The sequence below is a fragment of the Tasmannia lanceolata genome, unplaced genomic scaffold (assembly GCF_043159265.1).
Source record: "Tasmannia lanceolata isolate RefF3 unplaced genomic scaffold, GAP_Taslan_0.1 ptg000013l, whole genome shotgun sequence".
NCBI classification, from domain to species: domain Eukaryota; kingdom Viridiplantae; phylum Streptophyta; class Magnoliopsida; order Canellales; family Winteraceae; genus Tasmannia; species Tasmannia lanceolata.
Window position 1 is genome coordinate 32982464 of NW_027518690.1, and position 27544 is coordinate 33010007.

The 27544-nt window shown below is 38.6% G+C and overlaps 1 protein-coding gene across 1 annotated transcript in view; it reads right to left on the minus strand.

Moving 5' to 3' along the window:
* The window catches only part of LOC143890028 (26S proteasome non-ATPase regulatory subunit 6 homolog), a 33614-nt gene extending 6366 nt beyond the window's left edge, over positions 1-27248 (minus strand). The window contains exons 1-3 of the mRNA XM_077394535.1: positions 27093-27248; positions 25485-25971; positions 25286-25400 (exon numbers count right to left, since the gene is read on the minus strand). Coding sequence (XP_077250650.1) covers positions 25286-25400; positions 25485-25620 — 251 coding nt within the window. The 5' untranslated portion in view covers positions 25621-25971; positions 27093-27248. The remainder of the gene's footprint in view (positions 1-25285; positions 25401-25484; positions 25972-27092) is intronic.
* Between the last annotated feature and the right edge of the window lie 296 nt (positions 27249-27544).

The following is a 27544-nucleotide window of genomic DNA, read 5'->3' on the forward strand; positions in this document are numbered from 1 at the left end:
CAGAGATTTTTCCTTAAGGAAAGAGACGTAGGGTGAGAGCTTTTCTCAGCGAAATTTTAGGGAGGGAGGGAGATTTAAGAGAGAGGGACCTTTTCTCTTATTCTTCGATTCAGATCGAAAATATAGGGTGGGAGAGATATTTTAAAGAGAGAATTCTTGGAACTAGAGAGAAAGAGATTGGGGAAGGGTTTACAGAGATTTTTCCTTAAGGAAAGAGACGTAGGGTGAGAGTTTTTCTCAGCGAGATTTTAGGGAGGGAGGGAGGGAGATTTGAGAGAGAGGGGGGGGGAGAGGAGAAATTTTAGGGAGAGAGAGATTTTAGCCTTTTAGGAAGGGAGGAATCGAGAATTCCACCTCTTATCGGCAGTAACGATAGCCCCCCTTTTCTGTTGTTTTTTCCGACTCGCCTATTCCATCGGGCCTAAAAATTAGATCCAAAAGCCTTTTTTAGTGGGAAGGGTATCAAATACCGATACTTCATTCCAATTCCAGCGAACCAAACACGCCCTTAGTGTATCATTGGTATACTATATGCGTTATATAATTATATTTATATGAATTACATGTATAATGTGGTGTATATATACTATATATAAATATTGATATGAATTACATGTGAAATGTGGTAGCTAGTGACTTATCATACATGTGCAACAGCACATTGATGGAGACATCAACAATGCGAAAGAATTCAAGGTTTACAAGCACAGACGTGGACGAGACTGATGGTGGACACTCTAGCATGGGCCACAGACATGAGCGTCATTTTTATTATTAACTTCTATTTTCGTCATTTTATTTGTAGCCTGCTTTTTAGGCATCAAATCTCATCCGTTTAGCGTGTTTTGGTGTTATTAGAAAGGTTTTTCCACTACCTATCTAATGAGCCTAAGATCACATGATTTGGATGTGATTTAAGCAATTTATGGGTGTTTTTAGGAAGTGGTATAGGTCTATTGCGGGATTACTATTTTAAGTAAGTTTTTTTACTTTATTTAGTTTACCTTGGATTAGATGAATGGTTGAGATTAGTTGCTTAGGTCTTAAGTTAATCTTCTAGGGTTTCTCTTCTTATAAATACATCTTATGAAAGCAATGTAAGGTACTTTTAAATATTAAATAGCATTGACGCTTTGCTTGAAGCCAGAAATTTGGGTTTTCTTCTTCTCTCTTCTTCTTGGTGGTTTGGAACCATCATTCTCATCTTCTCTTTCTTCTTCTCTACTCTCTTTCTCTATCAAATCTGCACAACAATGTTAGTACATCAATCTTTTCAGTTTCTTTGTGTTTTGGACCCTAAAGGTATCTTTTAGGAATTTTTTTCTTATAAATACATTTTATGAAAGCAATGTAAGGGAGTTTTGAATATTAAATAAAATTGACGTTTTGCTTGAAGCCAAAAATTTGGGTTTTCTTCTTCTCTCTTCTTCTTGGTGGTTTAGAATCATCCTTCTCATCTTCTCTCTTCTTCTTCTCTACTCTTTTTCTCTATCAAATCTGCACAACAAGGTTAGTACATCAATCTCTTCAGTTTCTTTGTGTTTTGGACCCTAAAGTTGAAAAAAAATCCATATATCTTGTTTGTTCCTCAAGATCTCAATATGAGATTTTGAGGGATTGATTTTGTGATTGGACCTCAGCTAAAACACTCACAAGATCCCTTCATCTAAACCCCTTTTTAGCCTAGTTGAGATTTTCACCCTTTTTCAAGCCCTAAAACTAGTTTTTGAAATCCCTAGCCTAAACCTACCATAAAAAAAACCCCTCCCTAAACCCTAGATTTACTTCCTTTTACCCTTCTAAATCATAACTATAATCCAGACGGCAGTTCCAGATCTGTTAAATTACTGAAATACCCTTTTAGCCTAAATCTTGACTGTTTTGAACCCTTATTGCTGTGATAATTTTTCTGATAATCTTCATTGATTATTACTATTTTCATACTTGTTTATATCTAATTCATCGGTATTTGCATTAGCTTTTAGTTCTTTTATGTGGTTTGCATGCGTAAAACCTAGTTTAGGACTAATTTTGCTATTAACAAATCATCCTAAGGATCTCTATCTTTTGATTGGTTTGCATAAAGTTAATTCTTGTGAATTGTTGGTTTTCTAATTATTAACTGCAATTTAATTCTCATTATTGTTGTTGCCCGTAGAATAATCACGTGTTAATTCAGCCCTAGATAGTTCATAAAGCCTTTATTCCATTAGAAGTGTAGAATTTTCTCTTGGTTAGGTATTGTCCTGCATCACACATTGTGATGGCCCGATTTCAGCATCGAGTCGCAACGGGAAAAGAGAAATAAAAACACAAGAATTTTTTATTTTTTATTTTTTTTAAATAACACATACAAATGACCAACTCCAAGATAATAGTAAAGAGGAGCAATCTTATTCCAAAACATAAGAATCATTTTACATACTTTCAAATCTCAATTAAAATTTGCAACAACCAAAATGCATAACTACTAAATATCTGCGAAAGATCAAAACAATAAATAAAAACGAAACTCTAACTCTTTGGGATTACATCATTCCCAAACTACGATCACTCAATCCCCATCCTATGTTATTTAAATTTGTTCGTTTGCGAAAGCTTCCTCATCAATCTCCACATCACCAGTAGGGGAAAACAGGTCAAGCAAGTTGTACAACCGGAGAAGACTTCATGTAATAAAAGTACTATAATGAGAATTGTATTACAAAATTATTCCATATACATCAGTTTCAGAAGAGAACGAAATATAGATAGTCTACAGAAATAAAAAACAAAGCATGTGATGGGTAAGCAAGATCACTAATAAGAACGAATCATGATGAATCACCAGAACATGTAAGGCTGGCAACGGGGCGAGTCAGGGCCGGATTTTGGGGTCCCCTACTCCTTCCCCTCTGCGGGGAATTTTCCCCCTCTCCTTCCCCTCCCCACTGCAGGGATGGTGGGGAATCCCCCTCCCCTCCCCACGGGGAATATTTAATCTCCATCCCCTCCCCTTCCCCGCCCCGCATCCTTCGGGGACAATCACTTTACTTTGTTAAATGTTAGGTTTAAAACTAAAGATTTGCTAGGGACAATCACTTCAGGTATGTTGCGGCTTGGCTATTGCATGTGAGAGTAGCCACACAACCCACACATAGGCTAAGATTTTGTCTTATTCATTTTATTAACCTGGGGACAAAGGTGGTTGCTCTCAGATTCATTTAATTGATCAATAGTCCCTAGCAGATCCCTAATTCCCAATCCCACTTGCCAAAATGTATTGTACGTGCCACACCATAGGAAGATCCAAACCGTCCATTTGATGGGCACACCATACTACCATAGGCATAGGATGATCCAAACCTTCCACTTGATGGGCACATTGTAGGATGATCCAAACTGTCCATTTGATGGGCCGCAACGTAAATAGGTTGTGGCCCAAAAATCATTTCCATAGGATAATCCCAACCCTCTAATCTATAGAGGAATTGCATATTATGATACCTGCTATAGATCGGAGGGTTGCAATCATCCTATGGAAATGATTTTTGGGCCGCAATCTATTTATGTTGTGGCCCATCAAATGGACGGTTTGGATGATCTATGGTGTGGCCTGTAAAGTACTTTTAAATTGTAGCCTATCAAATGGACGGTTTGGATCATCCAATGGCGTAGCCCATACATTACTTTTTGAAAAATAATGGACTATACGAGCACACACCATATAAAATCTCATCACTCATCAGAGAGATGTTGCCTTTATTTGGGGGAGGGAGATTTTCAAAGAATTTAATGTTGCCTTACAGTGATGGTTCGATGGAGAGATTTTAGGGATTTCTAAGGGTAATATACTAATATAATGAGGGACAATGCCCAATGGATTATGGGTAAAAGAAAACATAAAAAGCTATTTCAGGGACAAAACTGTACTAATGGAAATTATGAAAATTTTGGGAGAATCTTGTAGATATGTATTGATCCAAGGGGTTTCTAGTAGTTTTCCAAAAAAAATTGGAATTATTTCATCTTTTTATTTTATATTTTATAAAGAATAAAGAAAGAAATGAAGAATTATAAAGAAAATGATACATTGGAAGAATCTTTTTGGTCTTCCAATATCAATAGGTTGATTGTTTCGCTCCTGTATCTTCCAAAAGGGAAAAAGATCTCTGAGAGTTGTTTCATGGATCCGAAAGAGAGTACTTGGGTTCTCCCAATAACTCAAAAGTGTATCATGCCTGAATCTAACTGGGGTTCGCGGTGGTGGAGGAACCGGATCGTAGCAAGCAAGCAACGCCCTATTAGTATAGTACAAAGTGAAAAGCCGTTGCGCCCCCTTACGTGATGGGGGCCCCTCGCGCGCCCTTCCCGAAAGGAAGAACGTGAAATTCTTTTTCCTTTCCGCAGGGACCAGGAGATTGGATCTAGCCATAAGAAGAATGCTTGGTATAAATAACTCACTTCTTGGTCTTCGACCCCCTCAGTCACTACGAACGCCCCCCGATCAAAGAGGTGGAGCAAACGGAGCAGCAAACGGGGTTCCTGGCTCGGCTCCGATAACGCAATTCCGGGAGGAGTCGGTATAGCTCGTTTACTTATGTTTTCTCATATGAATCTCTTGTCTCCAGCTATTGGGGATCCCATTTCCATACCAACCCAAGATATGCTTATTGGACTCTATGTATTAACCATCGGAAATCGTCGAGGTATTTGTGCAAATAGGGAAAGGAAAAATGCTTCGAAGATGAATCTGTTCCCATGCAATAGTCAAGAATTCTTGACGGTATCGAGCTGGAACAACCTGAAAAAAACACTTACAAAATACATGAAAAAATGGCATTAATACGGGGTGGAGCGGGGCGGGGCCAACTCCATCCCCTTCCCCGCACCGGGGAATTTTTTAAATCCCCTTCCCCTTCCCCTTCCCCACTCAAATCGGGGAATCCCCCCCCCAAGCGGGCCGGGGCGGATCCCCGCTTTCCGGGGTGAAATTGCCAGCCCTAAGAACATGACACGTAGGGAAATAAAACATGCCAACACAATAAAGAGATAAGTGTAGGTCACTAAGTAAAAACAACATCATGGGTCCAATAAATCTATCCTCAATCCATTTTATAAAAAAATCATATGTATATATCCCAAGTCATCATCACCTGGCCGAAGCGGGTGGAAGCATATATATATATATATATGTACCACGCATATATACATGTCAATAACGTTACCATACAGCGACAAGGAATATAGGCATAAGATCATACGTTTTCTTTTTTTTCCAAATCAAATCCTTTCTAAACTCTATTTTCTTTGAAATTCTAACGTACAGAAATATGATGTATTCGGACATGTTAATAAAGAACTAATCTATAATACAAAGCCATTACAAGAACCGTTATTACATAAGTCAACTACAACTTGCCTTCCTTTTCTTGGTGAGTAATGAGATGGCGAAAAATAGCTTTCAGGATCACTAGGGTAGTAACCTGTAAGTATTTATGACCAAAAAGGGTGTCAATTAATCTCTCCTATGATTATTCACTCTTCTTTTACTGTTATTTGTTAAGGGTATTTGTTTGAAGTGAAATAGATTGAAGTGTATCTACTGGATTTTTGGTTGAATGAAAAAGGCGTTGTAAACATAAATTTTATGCCGAATAAAAAGACAAGGAAAGTTAGTGTACTTATTAAAATCTAGTAGTATACTATAAATACCCTAGATTTTTGTTTCTTTTTTTTCTTTATATAAGATATTATTTATATATTTTTTAAGATTTGCTAAGGATTATTACAAAAGTTATTTTACAGGTAGATTGTAACATGTAAATGCAACCACATAGACTCACTCTTTAACATATCTTGTCTTATTCTTTTTACTCAACTGAAATGGCTACTCTCACATGCATCAACAGGCCCGCAGAACTTGTTAGATTGGTTGTAAAACTCTGAGTAAAATCGTTACACGTTGCGGAAGAATAAACCATGTAGAACAAAAAATTTGCTGTAATCCAGGATTCTTAGGGACTAATTGATTTTTTGTGATTCAATAAACATAAATATAAATACCTTTACGTAGAAAAGAACTCGTCCGCTTGATCTACTGCTCAAAATTCGCCGGCGATCTAATCGATACGAAACCCAAGTTGAATCGATCGATTCCTTTTGTTGCGTGAAGGATCTTATGAACAACTCTTTCTTCACTTTATAACCTGATCTAAGTCAGATTATATTGTGAGAATATGTATTTAGATCAATGGAGCTTGGTTGGATGTTTGTCTTTGATCTAGAAAAGACAAAACTAGTTGATGGAATTGAAGGAGAAGAAAAAGAGAAAGATTATGGGGTGTCTCTACCAAATGTAATTTATGTTACAATCGCCCTGTAAAACAACTTTTATAATAATCCTTAGTATATCTTAAAAAAATATATAAATAATATTTTATATAAAGAAAAAAAAGAGACAAATCTAGGGTACTTTAAGTGTACTACCAAATTTTAATAAGTACACTAATTTTCCTTGTCTTTTTATTCGACATACAAAATTTATGCTTAGAACGCCTTTTTGATTCAACCAATAAAACCCGGTAGGTACACTTCAATCTATTTTACTTCAAACAAATACCCTTAGCAAATAACACTAAAAGAGTGGATAATCTTAGGAGAGATTAATTGACACCATTTTTTGTCATAAATATTTACAGGTTACTACCCGAGTGATCTTGAAAGCTACTTTTCGTCATCTCATTACACTCACCAAGAAAAGCAAGGCAAGTTGTAGTTGACTTATGTAATAACGGTCCTTGTAATGGCTTTGTATTATGGATTAGTTCTTTATTATCATGTCCGAATACGTCAGATTTCTGTACCTTGAAATTTCAAAGAAAATAGAGTTTTGAAAGGATTTGATTTGGAAAAAAAGAAAATGTATGATCTTATGCATATGGTCATAGTCGTTGTATGGTAATGTTATTGACCTATATATATATATATATATATATATATATATATATATATATATATATATATATATATATATAAGACTTATGCTTCCACCCGCTTCGGTCTAGTGATAATGACTTGGGATATATACATATGATTTTTTTTATAAAATGGATTGAGGATAGATTTATTAGACCCATGATGTTTTTACTTAGTTACCTACACTTATCTCTTTGTTGTGTTGGCATGTTTTATTTCCCTACGTGCCATGTTATGTTGATTTACCATGATTCGTTCTTATTAGTGATCTTACTTACCTATCATATGCTTTGTTGTTATTTCCGTAGACTATCTATATTTCGTTATCTTCTGGAACTGATGTATATGGAACAATTTTGTAATTCAATTCTCATTATAGTACTTTTATTACATGAAGTCTTCTCCAGTTGTACAACTTACTTGACCTATTTTCCCCCACATATGATGTGGAGATTGACAAGGGAGCTTTCTAAAATGAGCAAATTTAAACAACATAGGATGGGGATTGAGCGATCGTAGTTTGGGAATAATGTTATCCCAAAGAGAGTTTCGTTTTTATTTATTTTGTTGAGCTTCCGCAGAAATTTAGTAGTTATGCATTTTGGTTGTTGCAAATTTTAATTGAAATTTGAAAGTATGTAAAAGGATTCTTACGTTTCAGAATAAGATTGATCCTCTTTACTATTATCTTAGAGTTGGTGATTTGTATGTGTTGTTTTTTTTAAATCTTATGTTTTTATTTGTCACTTTTGCCGTAGCGGCTCGATGCGGAAATCGGATCGCACACACATGTAACTAGGTGTTTGATGTTAAACCATTATTGGTGTTTGTTTGCTTATGTGATGGTTTTTTGTTTGTGCTTATTTAAGCACTTCCGGATTTTCATCTTAAATGTCCATCGATGGCATATCCTCCATACATTTTCGTGATTTTACAGGGTTCCTATTTCTTTCACGACAAAAAAGAGACAGGCGGCATTAGATGGGCTCTTTCCAATAAAAATTGGTAGTCATGGCTATTCTGCAAGGAGTTCGGATAATTGATAGGGCGAATTTGGACCATCTTTTGATTGAGGGTGAGTCCCTCACTGTTATTAGATGGATGGATGGATCGCACCCTCCCCTGTGGCGGTTTACAGAGCCATTTGACAAGACCTTGGATCGTACTACCGATTACCTAATTAGATCCCACCACGTTTGAATATCACTGAATAGTAAGGCGAACTGTTTGGCCCAAGCAGGGGTGAACCGGACAAGTTTGGAGATCTTCGATTATCTTCCCCCTTGATTTTGCTTTCGTGTTGTACCCTCCCCTTTCTCTTTTTGTAACTTTCTCTTTTGCTATAGCGTTGACTTCCTCAGTTGGGTGCTTTCTCCAGTTTATGAATACATTCTCGTCATTCAAAAAAAAAATGCATACAAAAACAAAACATAAAACCTTGCACACAACACAAATCAGCCTTCGCACCTCCTCACACTTCCAATAACAGTTCTCAATTTCCCAATCCAACACATCCCATGCATGTGTGACAGACAACTGTCAATTACCATCATTGTAGCACTTGTCCCTAGTACTCACCTTCCTTCCCATCTTTTCATTTGATCTCTCCCTTCAAACCTGGAATAAACGGGCGAAGTCACCCAAGGCTCCTCCTCTGTTCTCTCGTAGCTACTGTTGAAAGTGAGTAGCAAAAAAAGATACCCCAAAAATAAATAAGTAGTTAGCGGAGAATGCTGAAGGCCAGGCAAAATTTTCAGCAGGGTAAGGCAACGGCGGGGAATATGGATGGTAGCATGATAGTGACAGCAGGATTGGGTGAACTCATTACCCGGTAACAGAGAGGTACCTAGGGTTTAAAAGTGAGTGATAGTGGTGATTGTTGGAGGCCTGGCGGACGGCAATCTTACCGTCCGCTGGAGGGCGGAAAGCCGAGTATTGTGATCAGGCCGAGGTCGGATCGACCTACTCTGATACCATGATAAATTTAGGAGAAGATTTTCACTAACTCTTGGATGATTTACAACTAAACAAATGGGTGCTTTTATAAAGCACTTAAAGATAAACATGGCAAGAGATAAATGATAAAATCTAAAAGATAATCCCAATCCTAATCTAGCCTAGCCCCAATCAATCCAAATCCTAATCATATCTTGGAAGATATGATCTTATTCTACCCACCTCATCTAGTCTACCTTCCTCATCTAGCAATTAATCCAATGGTGAGAATCTCTAATACTCTAACAACCCCAAAAACACATCTTCCCGGAAAAAAAATGAAACTTGTCACCCTAACACAACATAAACCTAATAAAATGTGAGAAAGCATATTTGACTTCGAGCGCATATTTGACTTCGAGTGCATACTTCCAAACCCCCGAGTCCCAACCATAACAATCTCTGCGCCCCATATTTTGATAAGATAACCTCTCTTTATGATAACCTCTCCCAAGAGAGTCCCTCTCCTCTCCCAAGTGCTACTACCACTTGCCACGATAGGCTAATGTAAAGTTCCCAAGCTCGAGAGCAGCCTTAGATTTGGGGCTTGCACATCATCACCAAATTCACCAAATGTTTCATTTTTCTTCCCCTCGTCTCTTCCTTTCCAAAAAAAAATCTCCTTGAAGTTTTTCAATTTTATTGGCAACCCCTTTAAGGAAATCATGAACAACAACATCAAGTAAAAAGTAAACTGGCAAATTTGCAAGAGCAACTTTATTATGGTAATCTTGCTGCGAAAAGGGAGAATTTTTTTCCAATGGCTAAGTTTCTACTCAATGCAATGCAACACAGGGAAGCTTTCTTAAGAATACCCACCCCACATAAGCATCCCAATGTATGTCAGAGGAAGGCTTTCGCCGGACACCCTAAAGAAGTTTAAAGGTGTCACCCACGTACAGATTTGGCTACAGCAAGAGCTGCAGAATATCAAAGTGCCATCTGCATACTGAAGGTGGGAAATAACCACCATTTTGACCAGGCAGAAACCCTTAAAATAGACCAATGTCAACTGCTCTTCTCAGGAGTCTACTCGAAGCCACCCAAACCAGAGTAAAGAGAAACGAGGATAAGGGATCTCCCTGCTTAAGCCATCTTGAGCTTTTGAAGAATCTCATAACCTGCCCATTGATTATTATAGAAAAATGAGGAAATCATATACAACCCCAAATCCAATGACTCCATATGTTACCAAAACACATCCCAATCAACCATATCAAACGCTTTTTCCAAGTCAACCTTGAATATTAGACTCAACACACTCTCCCTCATCCTGGAACTCTCCCTCATCCTGGAATCATCGATAAATTTATTACCAATGCCATCCAGAATTTGTCGCCAGTCCATAAAGGCCCCTTTATTCCGAGAGACAACATCCCCCATGACTTTCCTCAACTAGAGGCTAAGACCTATGCGATGATCTTGTAAATACGACTCACCAAACGAATCAAGCCTTGTCTATCTTCCCTTACCAAAAACAAAATAAAAAACAGGTGTTCCATCTTCTACTACACCATGTCCAATTTTCTCGAAAGAAAGCGAAAGAGAAGTCATTAGGTCCCGGAGCATTACCTGTTTTCCATCCCAACCACAGTCTCTCTCTAATATCCTCTACCTTGAAAGGTCCTTCAAGCCCAGCAGCAATGCTCGAAGACAACTTATCAAATGCCAACCCCACCAGATCAGACATGATTCTCCTCTCATATGAGTAGAAGTCATGGAAAAAAGTAATAGCCTAGTCAATCTCCTTTCTATCAACCACAAACTATCCATTATTCCTCAACGGGGTTTCGGCCGAAACGCACCAGATCAGACATGATTCTCCTCTCATATGAGTAGAAGTCATGGAAAAAAGTAATAGCCTAGTCAATCTCCTTTCTATCAACCACAATCTATCCATTATTCCTCAACGGGGTTTCGGCCGAAATATTTATGTTTCGGCCGCGACCGAAACGAAATTGACATGAAGTCGTTTCTGTACAAGATTTCGGCCGAAATGTCACCGAAATTTCGGTCGTTTTGAACTTTTTTTACAAAATTTCCACCGAAATTTTAAAAAAGTTCACCAAAATGTTATAATTCCCACCGAAATTTATGAAATATTCACCGAAATAGCCAAAATTTCCACTGAAATCGCCGAAATTTATACTGAAAATCTAGACATTTCAGTCAAAAAAATTTAAAAAAAAAACGAAATCATAATCATAATTTTACATGATTTCGGCCGAAATTTTGGCCCGAAACCGTAACGTTTCGGTTTCAGTGGTGTCCGAAACCAACACCGAAACTGAAATTTAAAACCTTGGCACGGGTCACCCCATGAAAGAGATCATTATTTCTCTCTCCTTCCCTGAGCTAGTTAGCTTTAGATCTCTTATCCTGACAATTTCATCCAATTTGATAACACTGTCATATTCTTTGGCCACCTCTGATCTCTGCTCTCACTTCCTCTCAAAAAGAGTACTAAGTACCAGTTCCCAATTTCTTTGAGAAGGGCGACATTTCTTCCCAGCAAGTTCTCGAGCACATTAAATCGTTCACCTCTTAGGCTCTTAATTCTACTCCTCAGATTCTTCAGCTTCCAAGCAAATTATGCTCCCCCGTTACCTTCAAACATGATATCAAGTTATCAACCCATCAAACCTCCTGAAGTCTAGAAAAACCTAGAACCTTGAGCCAAAAAATCTCAAATCTAAAAGAGGCCTGTCTTGGAACAACCCTGTTAGAATCCAAGAACATAGTCCAATGGTCGAAAGCGATTCTAGGTTGAACCAACCGAATCGCAACACTGGAAATGAGACTCCCAACACCTGCAAGTAAGGAATCAATCCATTCTGGCTAGCGACGGATTTTTCCGCTTGTTGGACCAAGTAAAATGAAGTCCTACCGACGGTAAGAACACCGGTTCATTTCTATTGATTTCCAACACGCTCATGATAAAATCTAGGGGAGTGTTGAAATCAGTGTCTAAAAACGCGGATGTGACGCAGAACGCGGTCAAGAAAAATCCTTATTGACTCGGCGCAGATGTGGCCAAGAACGCAGTTGACACGGTTGATGTGGCCATAACTCGGGAGAGTCAAAGGAGTTTTTATTGACTTTGTAGGGCAAAACGTGGAGTGCAGATGCTAAAAGGGAGTCGACTCAGGCAAGTTCCGAGTCGAATCAACGATGTTTTAAGCACCGGTTGAAATCTCCCCCTAAAACGCAAAGTGGCCATCTATCTAGGATAACCATTAAGGTCCCTCCCAAAAAGAGTCCCTCTATCTAGGGTTGGAAGTAGGGGTGCAACTTGGGCCAGGTTGGGTCCGGTTGAGGCCAACCCGAACCCAACCCGAATGTCCAAATCTTCAACCCGAACCCGACCCAACCCGGATTTAGTTTATACTAACCTGAACCCGACTAGGGCTGGCAATTTCACCCGTGGAAACGGGGGATCCGCCCCGCCCCGCCCGGGGGATTCCTTGACTTGGAGCGGGGATGGGACAGGGACTTTAAAAATCCCCCGAAGCGGGGACGGGGCGGGGATGGAGATAGACCCGCCCCGTTTTAATATGCAAGCCATTATCAATATCCTCTTATTTTAGTACTGTTTTAGTGTTTTTTTTTTTTGAGGAAAAGGATTGTACGCTCGAGCGTACCAAGCTTATGGTACGCTCGAGTGCCCAATCACATGGGTCCCACATTTTTTGTGGTGATCCAAAGCATTCATTTGCAAGGCCCTATCATAGATAGGGGGTGTACCAAAAATCAGCTCCATTGAATCATCCTAACCCCTCCAAAAGTGGAGGGCAAAAATGGGCAGATTTGTGGACAAACAGTGTCTGTCCATTTTGACCTCCACAAATGGATGGGTTAGGATGATCCTATGGAGCTGATTTTTGGTACACACCCCATCTATGTAAGGGCCTTTCAAATGAATGCTTTGGATCATCCTAACAAAGTGGGCCCACATGTGATTGGGCACTCGAGCGTACCATAAGCTTGGTACACTTGAGCATACAATCCTTTTCCTCTTTTTTTTTAACAGTAAATATTTCTTTTATGCCAGTGATATTGGCAATACCATATTTTGATAAGTGCACAAACACGGCTTGTCTTTTTCTTTTTTATGGGCGTTAAAAAGCTTTTTTGAGGTAAGGATTTTTGTATGGGGCGGGGACGGAGGCGGTGCGGGGTGGGATGGGATGGGGGTTAGGTATTCCCTGCGGGGCGGGGAGGGGGAATGCAACATCCGGCCCCGCCCCGTTGCCAGCCCTAAACCCGACCGGACCCGACCCGATTTGGTGTCTTAGTATTGATGCAAACCCAACTCATGCAAGACCAAGCCATCAATATGGTGCAAACCCACTGAGTTGCTACTAAACTCATCTGAAATAGAGGGGTGGGTCGGTTCTTCTTGTTCTTATTCTTCTTCTTCTTCTTATGGGGGAGCTTAGGAAGGGGGGAATCACTGGATTTTCAGAGATAAAGGAAGAGGAAGGAAGAGGAAGCCTCCACCAAAAGAGGGTGAGACAGAAGTTAGGGCTTTGTGGGTTTCGTGTTTGGTGGCGTGGAAGTCTGGAAGGAAAAGAAAATGGGTGAGGGGTGGGACTTTGCAAGATGTTATTAAAGTTGGTCTTTGGTGGTTGTACACCACGTGGAGCAAGAGAGTGGGTCTACTTTATAGCAGACATTGGGAGAAGTAAAAAATCATTAAAAAAGAGAGAAAAGAGGGTCTGATGGAGACTTGTCGTCAAAGTTGAAAAGATATTTTTGAAAACATGATGGCGCCATTGCTTTTTCTAGCATTTTTGAAATGTCGTAACCATCCTGTAGAAAAATTTCGGGTTTCGGGTTGGGTCGGGTTGTAAATGCCTCAACCCGAACCCACCCCGAATTAAAATCGGGTCCATTTACCAACCCTAACCCGACCCGAGTTATGATTTACCCAACCCGACCCAAGTCAAAATCAGGTTGAACCCGACGGGTTCGGGTTGAACTCGACCCAAGTTGCACCCCTAATTGGAAGGACCATAAACTGCGGTTGAGATCCAGACAAAGCCATCAGCCACATTTGGAGGAGGTTTCAATAACTTGAAGGTCACCTAAAAAGAAGTGCTCGGAAAAGAACTCAGCCAAGGTAAAAGGCAGTCAACTCGGCCGAGTCAAAGATTGATGGTGGGAGTAATGAAATTGTGGTATAGCCTGAGAAGGTCACTTAGCATACCAACGAAACGTCAACAATATCAGATATAGAACAAATGTTCAAGAACAAGTCCAAAAACATTAATTATATCCAAGAAATATTCCGGGTGCGGTGTTCTTAAATCACGAGGATTTCGAGTTGTATAAAAAAATAGAAGGAAATAATATTGTGGACCTTCCAGTGTTTCAAAACTCCATGAGTCAATCATCAACTCGCCCAAGTCAACTGACTTTTACCTTGGTCAAGTCCGTGTTTTGCCCCGACCAATTTGATAACAAATTTGACTTGCCTAAGTTAATGAAAAGTTGACTGCTTCAATCGTTGACACGCTTGAGTCGAGTCCCTTTTACCATAGCTGAGTTCTTGTTCAAGTCGTAAGTTTTGAAAGACTAGGACCTTCTACTAAAAGCAATTGAAGTGGAGGTATGGAGTATCTGAGTATCAAATAGGTATACATAAATAAGCATAAGAAGCATAGCTCAGATCAGATGCTATTAATCCATATCCTATTTGATTACACTATCGTTTACAAAACAGATTGGGCACTTTCACGGGACTCGCACATGATCCTTTCATTCTCCCACAAGTTTGCAATTTTGTATCATATTTTTTGCCCTTTTGAGCAATAATGGTCATTTTATTCCACAAAAACAAACAATGATAAAGGTGGATAAAGATAGAGAGTTGTCCCATTACAGCCATTCCAACAAAGACAAAGCCCAGATAAGGGGAGTCACAAACTAAAGTTCCACCAACTCGACACACTTTTCACTCGGTTCAGTTTTGGGTAACTGGCATCAATTGAGACCTCTGGGATGGAACTACCACTTAGTGTCAGCCCTAATGCTTCAGGAAGGTCCCCACTAAACTGAACCAACTGAATCAGCAAGGCGGTCTATCATTTGAATCTGCCTCTGTTCTTCATCAGGTAAATTGCACGATCTATTAGCATGTTTTGAGAAGGGCAACTTCGAAAGCAGCTGAAACGTCTCATCAATCACAAAATTCCTGTGCTAGTGCATATGAAGCAAATACCCTGAAGAACAAATTGATAGCACTCAATTACAAGAGTTGAATATTATTATTATCCATCAAGAAAGTTGAGAAGCTTGTCTTCAATAATTGTAGAATGCGACTACTTGATACGTGCTCTTTTGACAACAGATTCTTAAGAAAACTAACGAGGGTGCAAAGTTCCTGAAGTACGGCATACACAGCTGCAGAGACCTTGTTCCCCGTTGCCTTCTTCAGTTTAACAGTCCTAGAACTACGGCATCCACTGAACCAAAGTCAGCATCTGCTTCTTCATCCTCTTCATCATCAAGTACACAATTTTTCTCTTGGTCATTGAAGAGCATGATATGATGGATCACAAGCTAACATATTTTCCATGAAATGATGCCTTGAGAAGTCTGTGATTCTTTTGATAATTTCTTCCCTGTATAGCTGCTTTGGCATATCATGGTGAGTCATAACTACTAGAGAATAACAGAACCTTCTTTGATTGCTCGTAACTTTCACAAGATTCTGATTCATTTAGCTACTTTATCGCATACCGGAGCTAAAGAGATCTGCCCCTTTGTTAACTGTTTTGATACCAGAGAACATAATTCAGTTTTGATTTCCATCACAATTCCTTTAATTTGCTACTTAGGCTGTGAATTTCTTTTCTAAGATACTGAGTGATGCTGTAAGAGTTAGGAGTGATCTGATGTGGAATTCCATTGTTGAGTAGAACAACTTCAAATACAATTCAGCAAGAACTGAAATCCAATATGGCAGCACTGCAATTCTCAAACAAAATACAGAATGATGTCATTCTTGGAATGGCAAGTGGCAGAAACTCAATATCAATCTCTTAGTAGTCAGTTCGATCAACTAGAAGCACTTCACAAGATGAAAACATAAACCAAAGAAGAAGTTGCAGGTTACTTACTCCCAAGGATCATGGAATCTCCAATGCAGAAAACGCTCCACACTTACGCTCCAAGTACACTCAAATTCCAAAAATTTCCTAAACTCCACTAAAAAATGACAGCCCACCTCTATTTATAGAGGTAGTCCCATTCTTAGCGCTTTCGTGACCACCAACTCATGGCTAGCTATCATAACAGCTCATGTACAAATCATAGGCAGCTCATTTCCTTGATGATCGGGCGAACAAGTCCAGCCATTGCCTAGCTGTCTTCCCAACTCATGGACAGCTCTCTCAGAGCTGATGTAGTTGAAATTCCAGCACATGGTGCAGCAGCAATCATGTCCTCTTATTCCTTGGAGTTGCACATGAATTCCTTGGCTAATGTGATAATGAAATGATTAAGCTTGACCATGTCTTCATCAGATTCCCACCATGGTTGTGGGACATTGTGAGTGCCTCTTTCCAAATGATTTTCCTCCAACTCTTTAATATTTATTGGATTGGGAGTGAAGACATTGCCTTAGCATTTCTTGGACCATTAGATCAAATAAATTTTCAATTTCACTACTATCTTCCAATGGAATGGTGGTGATCATTGAATATTCTATTATTCATTTCCATCCAAATGTGCTAAGCCATCACATATGGATGGAAGCCCCATAGGATTTTTTTGGTACTACATAATGATCCCCCCACCCCCAATCAAGAATGACATTCACAATTGAATTTGGGAATAACAACACAACTAGCTTGAAAATGGGCAATGGATCATCATATGATCTATGGTTTCCTCAGCCTTTAAGCACAACACGCACCTACTTGATAGTTGAATCTTCTCCTTTTACATTTCTCACAGGTGATGACTTTCCTTGTTGCTATTGTCCATGTGAAAGCTACCACCCTAGTCGGAGACAAAGAGCGCCACACCTTTGCGAGAGGAGATTCACTACCATTCTCCTCCAATAAACTTTGAATGAAGAAACGAATAGAGAACACACCTTGGGTGTCTGGGTCCAAATCTTCTTAATAGGTTCTTGAATTGGTCTGTAAAGCATATTAAGAACCCCTATTTCCCATACAATTGACCCATTCCCCCTTTCCTCATAGCATTCACTCACTCTTGCATGGCATAGAGATGACAATCTACCCATATATCTTCTGAAAAATGAGTTCCCTCCCCCCTTCCCGATCTAAATCAAACTCTAGACTTGTATAATGGACGTGATACACAAATAGACCACCACACACACATAAACTTTTTCTTTTTGGTGGGACTCTACACTCCGCACCCCCCCCCCCAAAAAAAAAATTTTAAAAATAATAATAAAAAAAAAAATAAGTAAATAAAAAGTCGCTTCCCATATTTTCTCCAATAATTTTGTGCCATAAGGCATATTTTTCTACACTGAACCTCCTTAGCCACTTGCCTAATAGTGCCTTGTTCATTAGTTTTAAGTTGCCATTTCTGAGTCGCCCTTGTTCTTTGATTTACATACTCTATGAATTCATGAAATGTTTGTTTCTTCATTTTTTATTCCTTACCTTCCCATAAGAAATCATGTTGAAGTTTCTCCATTCTAGTAACCACCTAAGATTGGATCTTGAAATTCGAAATAACGATATTTAGTACAGGGTATATATCCCCATATCCTAGGTTTTAAGGATCCTTACCACTATCCAACAAAATAATATCCAATCCATGTCGTACACACATCATAAGGCTTTAGGGTTTGAGAGATTAGAACTTGATCCCTTACCATATTAGATAGTCACGCCACACTCAAGAAACATAGAAGAGGTAAGCCCAATCAACATGATACAAACCAATATGAGCTACGAAAGCAAATCCGTACACATTAGGATTACTCATTAATGGTTGAACAAACTTGAGAGATGCACCCACGAAAGTTTTGTACTAGATGGATAGCATCAACTACTTGGTGTCCATCCAATGTATCAGCTATGGTCATTTCATAACCCCACCCCCCCCCCCCCCCCCCGGCAAAATTTTCTTTACATACTAGCGAACGCGTCGGTTCGAAAGTTTGGCAGGGTACTGTGGAAAGTACCGGCTGCTTTCTGGACTTTTGATGGAAGGAGAATTGCATCACGGCGTACCTTCTAATTTGTAGCATTCGACAATTGGGCCATAAGGGAGGGTGGTTACACGCCTCTCTTAACCTACCAACTTTCTGCTTACTATGCCTACAGTTATAATCGTAAGTAGCCAATCCCTTTGTAACACATTTTGTATTTATTGTTGTCTTGAAACATATGTTTTATTATTTTTTATTTTATTTTTATTTTTTTGAATGGCATATGTTATATTTTATTTTCTTATCTTATCTACTTTAATGGTGGAACTGAACATTCCAGCTATCCATCACCCATGTTTCCCATGGAGAGTGAAAAGCAATCTTAATGTGCTTTGTTTTGGCAAGAAAAAGCGGATCCTGGATTCCTAATAGAATTTCATAGCGCTTTAATTTTATTTATTAATTTTTTATTTGAATGGTTTATTTTATTTAATTTATTTAATTTATTTTTTTAATGATTTTAATACCACTTTTGTTATCACGGTAGTGTACAAGAAGAGTGTCTTATTCAATACCTGAATTAAATCTCATTGTGCCTGTTTTGGCATGAAAAATTGGATTCTGGGACAATTTAATAGCACTTTTATTATCAAAACAGAGTCTCTACGAAGAGTACTTTACGTTCAATACTTGAACCTTGCTTCTGCACCAGGGCAAGCTATTATTCCTTGCTTCTCGGAATTCCATGAAACTATACAGCCATCTACCATGATACAATAACGTAACACAGACAGTTCGTGTATCTAATTAATCTGCCTAATCAGTTGTGTGTATCCCTATATATTAGTCCACTCTTCTTTGCACTAATAGAACAGTCAATAGTGTAGAGTGGCTCAAGTATCTCATGATTCTTAGCTGCTAGCATTTGCTCTTCATAAGATCAATGTAATATTGATGCCAACTAATGTCTGGTGTCATACACTGACTGGAATTAATGAAGTCATAATTAAGAACAACTCAACGCCTAGACCAGATGGCTATTGAACCCCATAATTGGACATGGCAAGATTTAAACATCAAACACTTTTCGCAAGTGTTATTTGTTTCAGAGTGCATATCCTTCACGAAGACAAAGGATGGATTAACAACGAAGAAAAGTTAAATGAGAGGTGCAGTGAGACACGAAAGGAGTTTCATTTTAATACTAGAAAAAGATAAAAAAAACGAAAAGAACAAGAACATGAAAATGGAAAAAACATACTAGAAATAGAAGCTAAGACTATTTGTAAATGCTTGCAAACTCAATGCAAGAAACTCAAATCAACTCAACTCAACTAAGCCTTTGTCCCAAGCTAGTTGGGGTCGACTAAGGAATCCTTTAGAAAATTTTCATGAAGAAGGTGAAAGGATCTACTCGGCTCAAATTGACTAAGTCTAATCTTGACACTAGTTGGGTTTGTCTACATGGATCATTTTCTTCCATTCTCTCCTATCCAAGGTCTTGTTCTCGGTTATGTTCCTAGCCCTCAAGTCTTTCCTCACTATTTCTACCCAAGTTGTTTTCGTACAGAACAAGGGAATGGGATTTTGAAGAAAAAAGTTTGTAAGATAGAAAAAAGATGAGACTTATAATAGAAAGGAATTTGAGAAAGAACAGAAAAGAGAATTCTTAGAAGATTGATAATTGACCAATAAAATATGAAGGAAGCATGAGTAAAAGAGATACTAAGAATTCCAGACAGAAGAAAGATTTTAGTATGAGGAAAATACATTGAAGAAAAATATAGATCGTTGAATGCAGAAGACATAAAAGCTTCCTTCTTTCTTGAATCTAGATATAATACCATGTAAAAGTTTCAGTCTTTTGATGAGATGTACAAAGATAAAGAAGAGAAGAGCCCTTAAGACAAGCCTAATTTGATTCTATTCACCATGGGGCTTGAATGACCTCTTTATACTCTTACAAATTGTAAAGACGAGAATATCCTTACTCATTCAAAATATATAAATAATCAGAGTTTTAACAAAAATATCCTATCCTTTAAATGAACGAACAAAGAGATGAACAAAAAAACATTTGCATGCAAATGCTTATCCAATCCAAGAAAACCTAGATAGTTGAAGAGAAAAAGGAGAGGAAAAGAGATGTCCAATCACACCTGTAGGAAAAGGATGCTCAGGCTTGAGACCTGAGAGGAGTTCGACCACTCTAAACTCTTATTGACTCTTTACTCTATACCATTGCACAAGGGATGATATACATTCATATCTGTTCACAAACCTCAAAGTATTATTCACTGTCGCTGAGGGTCTTTTTCCCTTGCTGCAACATGAAGATATTCTCTCTAATAGTTCATAAACACACGATATATTTTCATGAGATGACTATATCTCCATTCACAATGTCCAAGACGACTTTAGCATTGCCTAAAAACATCACTTTTGATCTGACTTGTAGTTCCATGATATTCCACAACCAATTCATGATCTGATATTTTTCTCTTAGTTTTCATATATAAGCATTTGATTCATTGGGACCTTTCTCAATTAAAATATTTTAATTTTTCTTTGGAAACTAGGGCTACCTTTATAGAATTAGCCCACAAAATGTAATCCACTGGGACCTTCCACAAAAGGTAATTTTGCCCATTCAATTTCATGGACATGAGTTGCAACCCATCCATATCCATGATGTTGAGTAGAGTGGGTTTACTTTCACTCATTATTAGGGGAGCAACTGACCAACATAAACAAGGAAGCACGTAGATCACAGAGATAGGGCAGGAAGCCTTAAAATCCATGAACAAGGTAGGAACCAATAGAGCTGAAAACAAACAACACGAATAAAGCAGTGGCTTTCGATGCACAAAAAAGGAAAAAACTGGAGGTTTTCTAGTTTAGAAACATAGAACTTCATAGGCTTTCCGTGTACAAGAGGGAAACCCTAGATCTTGTGGTCCAATCAACACAAGGAAGATCTAGGTTGTATCTAAGATGGAAAGGAAGGAAGGAGGAGGAAGAAAGCATTGTGCTTCACTATTTTATCTATCTTATGTTTCCTAAACCAATGTGATACAAGGGTAAATATGCAATCTTTTGAGGTAGGTGCTCGGGTTGGGTCAATATGCACATACGTAGGGTAAGTAAGAGCCAGGGGAATGGTGGAATTGCTTGAAGAATGGTGGAATGGTGGAGTTACTTTGGAGTTGCTTGAAGAATGGTGGAATTCTTGTCTAGCTCAAGGTAAAGTTGATGTGGTGATTGGCAAAAAATTACGTTACATAAAGGATAGGTTAAAGCTTGGGCTAAGGGTCAAAAGTCAGAAATGGTGGATAGGAAGGGTGAGATCGAAGCTAGAATGGCCGCTTTGAAAGCTTTGGAGGATTCTGGTAATGGTAGAGGGGAGGTATGGGTAGAATTGGGAAAATTGAAGCAGGAGCATCAAGACTTTTTACTTCATGAGGAAATTTCTTGGCGACAAAAGTCGAGAGTGAGGTGGTTGACCGAGGGTGATAAGAATACTGCCTATTTTCATGCCATGGCAAGTTCTAGAAGGAGATCAAACAGAATCGAATCTCTTCTAGATGTGGTTTCTTGCAAGGAGGGCATTTCAGAGGCTATTCTAGATTTCTTTTCTTCTCTCTACGCTTCCGAAAATTTGATCCGTCCCATTCCTGAAGGTGTTGAGCATGACTCTCTCTTTGTCTGATAGTGAGAACTTAGACAAGCCTTTTAATGAGGATGAAATTTCTTCAGCTCTCTTTTCACTGGCAAAAGATAAGGCCCCTGGTCCTGATGGCTTTTGCATTGCTTTTTTCCAATCTTGCTGGTCTTTCGTGAAGGCAGATATTTTGAAATTCTTTACGGAGTTCCATGAAGGGGTGAGTTTGGATAGAGGTACGGGATCCACATTCATTTCTTTAATTCCTAAAGTGGTAGGGGCTGTTAAAGTTTCGGATTTTAGGCCCATTAGTCTGGTGGGATGCCTATATAAGATTCTAGCAAAGGTGTTGGCGGATCGCCTTAAACTTGTTCTCCCTTTCATCATTTCTGACAGCCAGAGTGCTTTTGTAAGCAAAAGACAAATTTTGGACTGCTACTTGATTGCAAATGAGACCATTGATTTTTGAATAAAGAGTGGAGTAAAAGGAATCGTTTGTAAACTGGACATGGAAAAAGCTTATGACCGGGTGGAGTGGAACTGTTTAGATTACATTCTAGGCAGAATGGGCTTCAGCAATAGATGGCGTGATTGGATGCGAAAATGTGTTTCTTCAGCTTGGTTCTCGGTGCTGGTGAATGGGTCTGCAAAAGGTTTCTTCAAGTCTTCTAGGGGTTTAAGACAAGGAGATCCTCTTTCCCCTTTTCTTTTTGTGATCGTTGCCGAAGTTTTGAGTAAGCTTATTTTAAAAGGGTGTGAGAAATGTTTGATTGAAGGCTTCTGCATTGGTAAGGACAAAGTAGAGGACACCTTGCTTTTCAGTGTTCCGGATGAGTATAAGCTGATGAATTTAAAGGCTATTCTGCGGTGTTATGAGTTAATCTCTGCTCAGCGCTCAAACCTTTTTAAATCGAGCTTTTTTGCCCTTAATACCATGGAGGATGAGGCTCAAAAGTTAGTGGATATTCTTGGTTGCAAATTTGATACTCTTCCATCTTCTTATCTAGGTCTTCCTTTAGGAGTAGGTAGACCTATCAAAGATATGTGGGAACCTGTTGTTAATCGTCTTGAGAAGAGATTAGACTCGTGGAAACGAAACTTGGTTTCTAAAGGTGGTAGATTAACTCTTATTAAATCAGTCTTAGCCAATATGCCGGTTTACTTTTTATCCCTATTCCACTGTCCTGCTCATGTAGTGGATCGGATGGAGAAAATTCAAAGAAGGTTTCTTTGGCGTGGCTCAAATATTAAATCTGAAGTTTCTCTGGTCAAATGGGAAAAGTTGTGTACAAATATTAGAGATGGAGGTTTGGGAATAAAAAGGATAAAAGAACTCAATAATGCTTTGATGAGTAAATGGTTGTGGAGATTCGAAGAAGAAGAGTAATCCCTTTGGGATAGAGTTGTTAGCAGTAAGTACGGCTCTACATCTGGCAGGTGGGAATCTTCAGACTGTTATGCGGCAAAAGGTTTGACAGTTTGGAGAGATATCCTTAAACTATCTCATACGTTCCGCAAGGGGTGTCGATTTAAGGTTTACAAGGGGGATAGAATTAGATTTTGGCTTGATGCATGTTGTTCTGAAGAACCCCTAAAAGACATTTTTCCAGAGTTATTTTTGGTGGCTGCTGTTAAAGAGGTATTTGTAGTGGATTGTTTTGAAAGACTGGAGAATAAGATCATTTGGTGCCCTAAATTCAGAAGGAACTTTTTCGACGGGGAACTATCTTCCCTTTCAAATTTGTTTACTTTGATTGAAGGACCCTATATCAAAAGAGTAGGATCGGATAAGAGAATCTGGATTCATAGTAAATCTTGAGTGTTTTCTGTAAAATCTTGTTATTCAAGTAGGATGACCGAAGTTCCTGACGAATTAGTCGCAAAGGTGTGGTCTGTTTCCTGCCCTCCAAGAGTAGCTTTTTTCGGATGGGCTATTAGCCGGGGGAGAATTCAAACCATGGATTTTTTTAGAAGGAAAGGAATGATGTTGGTGAATCATTGTCCCCTGTGTCTTCAGGATGGGGAATCGATTGATCATCTTTTCATTCATCGTAAGTTCACAAGGGTGATTTGGGGTCTGTTGTTGACTAGATTCGATTTTCTTTGGGTTATTCCAAACTCTATTCTGCAGATTATTCAAGATTGGGATTATGTGCCTTGAAGAAAAAGGGGAAAGCTTTGTGGAGGAATTGTATTTTGGCTATGCGGTGGTCGATATGGAAAGAAAGAAATGATCGAGTATTTGTCGGTAAGGCCAAGTCAGCTTACGGGACCTTTCAAAGGATAGTCGCAATTTCGATTCAATGGGCTAAAAGTTCTCCCCTGTTCTTTGGTACCTCTGCCTATGATTTGTGGGAGGGGTGGCGTATCGTTTGCTCAAAAGGTTCTTCCAAGCCTAAGGTTGTCCAACAATGGTCTAATCCTCCCCCCAGTTTCTTAAAACTTAATTTTGATGGAGCATGTTTTGGGAACCATGGGTTGGGGGACGAGGTGGTCTTCTTAGAGATGAAACAGGTTTGGTAATTTGGGCATATTCAGGTCCGTGTGGTCTATGTGATTCTAATGAGGCGGAAGTCAAAGCGGCTTTTTCTGGAATCTTGCATATGGAAGAAGGAATTTTGGACAAAGTGATTATAGAAGTAGTGAAATAGATTTCGGGATCTGCTCCACCTCCTTGGAGATTTCTCGCCATGATTGAAGAGATCTCAGATAGACTTTCGGGTTCTTTCGCCTCTTTTAGTCATGTGAGAAGATCAGCCAATGGTGAAGCAGATGGTTTGGCCAAATCGGGAGCTATTAGATCTAGTGTGGAGTGGTTTGATTTTATGCCTCCCTAGTTTTTTCTGTGTTTCTTGTTCTCCTTGTATTTTTTCTCTTTTTCCTTGTATTCTTTTATTAGTGGATCTTCTCAACAAAAAAAAAAAAGAGCCAGGGGAAGTGTATTGGGGTCAACAAAATACATGCCACTAATTTTATGAATAGCAATACGCAAATTGAGATCGCAATTTACACACGAAATAATGCACTGCCTAAGGGAAAAAAAGGTATCCCAAGGTAGACTAAAATGCGATATACCCAAAATTATAAACACAAACATGAATGATATGCATAAAATAGTTGAGTTCTAATCCTAAAGTCTACACATTAACAACATATGATATTTCTAAATACAACTATTCCTCATTAAGCTTCAAAAAGAAAAAGGGATAACTCTATGAAGAAAATCCCCTCTATTGAAAAAATAAATAATTACAAATCTGGTATTTCCTTTTTCTTCAGATTTGACCTCATATAGAAGATAGTTACTATCTTATGGTACGGATTTCTCAGATACAGATTTTTTTTAAATATCCCATATATCTCTCTTAGATTTTTTTTTTATTACTTGATTGAGAAATTTCTTTTATCATATTGCATATATAATCATAAGCTTTGAGAAGAAGAAAAAAAGATAACTATATTAAACAAACCCATTATTCTAAAATAATTAAGAAATACAAAAACCATAAAAAGGAAAAGAAAGAACTGACTTTTCGTCAAGCTTTTTGAGATCTTCATCAATCTTAGCCTTCATTGAGTCCAAAAGCCCTTGATCCAACTCCAGAACCGAATCGGCGGCCAGAGATTCATACAGAGGAGCCATGTCTACGCGCATACAGAGAAGATAAAAAATGTTAAAGGCAGACAATAGAGAAATAGAGAGATAGAGAGAGAGAGTGGTTTATTTACCATGGGATTTTACAGAAGCCAAGACCTCTTCACGGAGATGAACTTTCTCGATGTCTTGAACGTCAGGATGTGTGAGGAGGAAGAGTTTGTGAGCAAGAATTAGCTGAGGCTGTTGACTTCCTTCTTGCCCTTCCATCGTTTTTTTCTTTCTCTCTTTCTCTCTTTCTCTCTTCTGAACTGATGAAGTTTTTTTCTCTTGCTTGGAGAGAAGGAAAGAAGAGTCCTTGCCCTTCGTGGGGTTATGAATGCTCCAAAGCCGAACCCTTTTGCTCTGTTCTCTTGTCGGGAAAGGAAAGTGACGGGAAGGAAACTGACGTGGTAGAAAGGAAAGTGAATGAAAAGAAACCTAACAGAAAACCTGTCAGATGAGCGTTTCGTTGCACAGAAACTTGACAGAAAGCTCACAGAAACTAACAGAAACTACAGAAATATGTGTTTCTTTGCAGGGGAACTCAATAGAATGAAGAATCGACAGTAGGATGATCACCTGCAAAAGAAGGAAAAAAACATGAATAACAAGAAAAAATCATATTTGTGGAACCCTAAATCCACCCAAAATCAAATAGATCAGGTGTTCAAATTGATAAAACCAATTGAGTATCAAACGAACTCAATCAAGTATCAAATCGACAGAGACTTGCATCAAACAGTTTTAAAACTTGGAGAAAAAAACACCCACAAAATACTCAAACTAATATGCTAAGCTAAAATACATGGAGAGTTCAGTGTGGATTGTTTCCTTCATAGAACAAAAATTAGTCCAAGAAAAGCAACTAAAAAAAACATGGGCCAACCAATAACAGGAAGACATTAGGAATACATGAAAAATACATGGAGAGATTTGCGAAAAATACATGAAAAAAAAATACAACTGATTTGCAATAACCCCACAAATACAAATAACCAACTGATGCCATTTCAAAAAAAACAAAAAACAAATAACCAACTGATTTTATCATAACCCTACAAATAACCAATTATCACTACTATAAACTGATTGTAGCAACCCTAGCATGCAAAAAATGGAGAGGAACAATCAGAAATCCTAATTAAATACCCAAAAACATAAAGTGGAGAACTAGAATAAGTTGATTTTGCAATTTTAGAAACCCGTAAATCTGTTTTAGAAACCATAATAAACATAAAAAATCAGATTTCTGATTTTAGGGTTTTAGTTTTAGAAACCCTAAAATCAGATTTCTAATTTTGGAGATTTCAGATTTTCCAGGGTGTATTGCTGATTTCAAAAATCTGTTTTAGAAACCATAAAAATAAAAAATCAGATTTCTGATTTTAGGGTTTTAGTTTTAGAAACCCTAAAATCAGATTTCAGATTTTGGAGATTTCAGATTTTCCAGGGTGTATTGCTCACACCCATACTCGTTCAAAAAATCCCAAACCCTACAAAATCTGAAACCAAAACCCCAAAAAATGAAACCCTCAAAATATGTACATAAGAAGAAGGGGAGTGTTGAAAAGAGAAGAAGAAGAAGAAGATATCTCGATCGAATCGACCGAATCAGAGAGAGATTGAGAGATAGAGCGAGAAAGAGAGAACCAGACGAGAGAGAGAGTGAGAGTGAGAGAGAGAGAAGGACAGAGTCTTACTGGAGAGGAAGGCCGGAGGCGACGAGGTGCAGCGGTGGCAAGGAAGGAAGACGAGAATGAGAGGGTCTCTCGTTAGTTTTTGTCGAGGAAAACTTGGGTTTCCAATAGCTGGGCTTGGAAATGGGGTTTCCTTTCACTCGAGGAAACCTCATTTACACGTATTTTTTTTCGTTTTCCACGTAGGTTAAAAAGTTTCCCACGAAAACAAAGAAACACACTTCTTTTGGTTTTCCACGGAAAATAAGCGGAAACCAGGGAGAAAAGAAATTAAAAGAACACAGCATTTTAGTACTTGCCCTAGTTATCCTTCGCTAGGGCCCACTGTTATAAACGTGACATCCTTATGTCGTAATCTGAACAGTACAAATCCTCGTGAAACCTTTACCAAGTTCCACGAGGAAGGTCCGATCTCAGGGCGTTTTCAATCCAGTCGAGACAGCGACGGGTTCTCT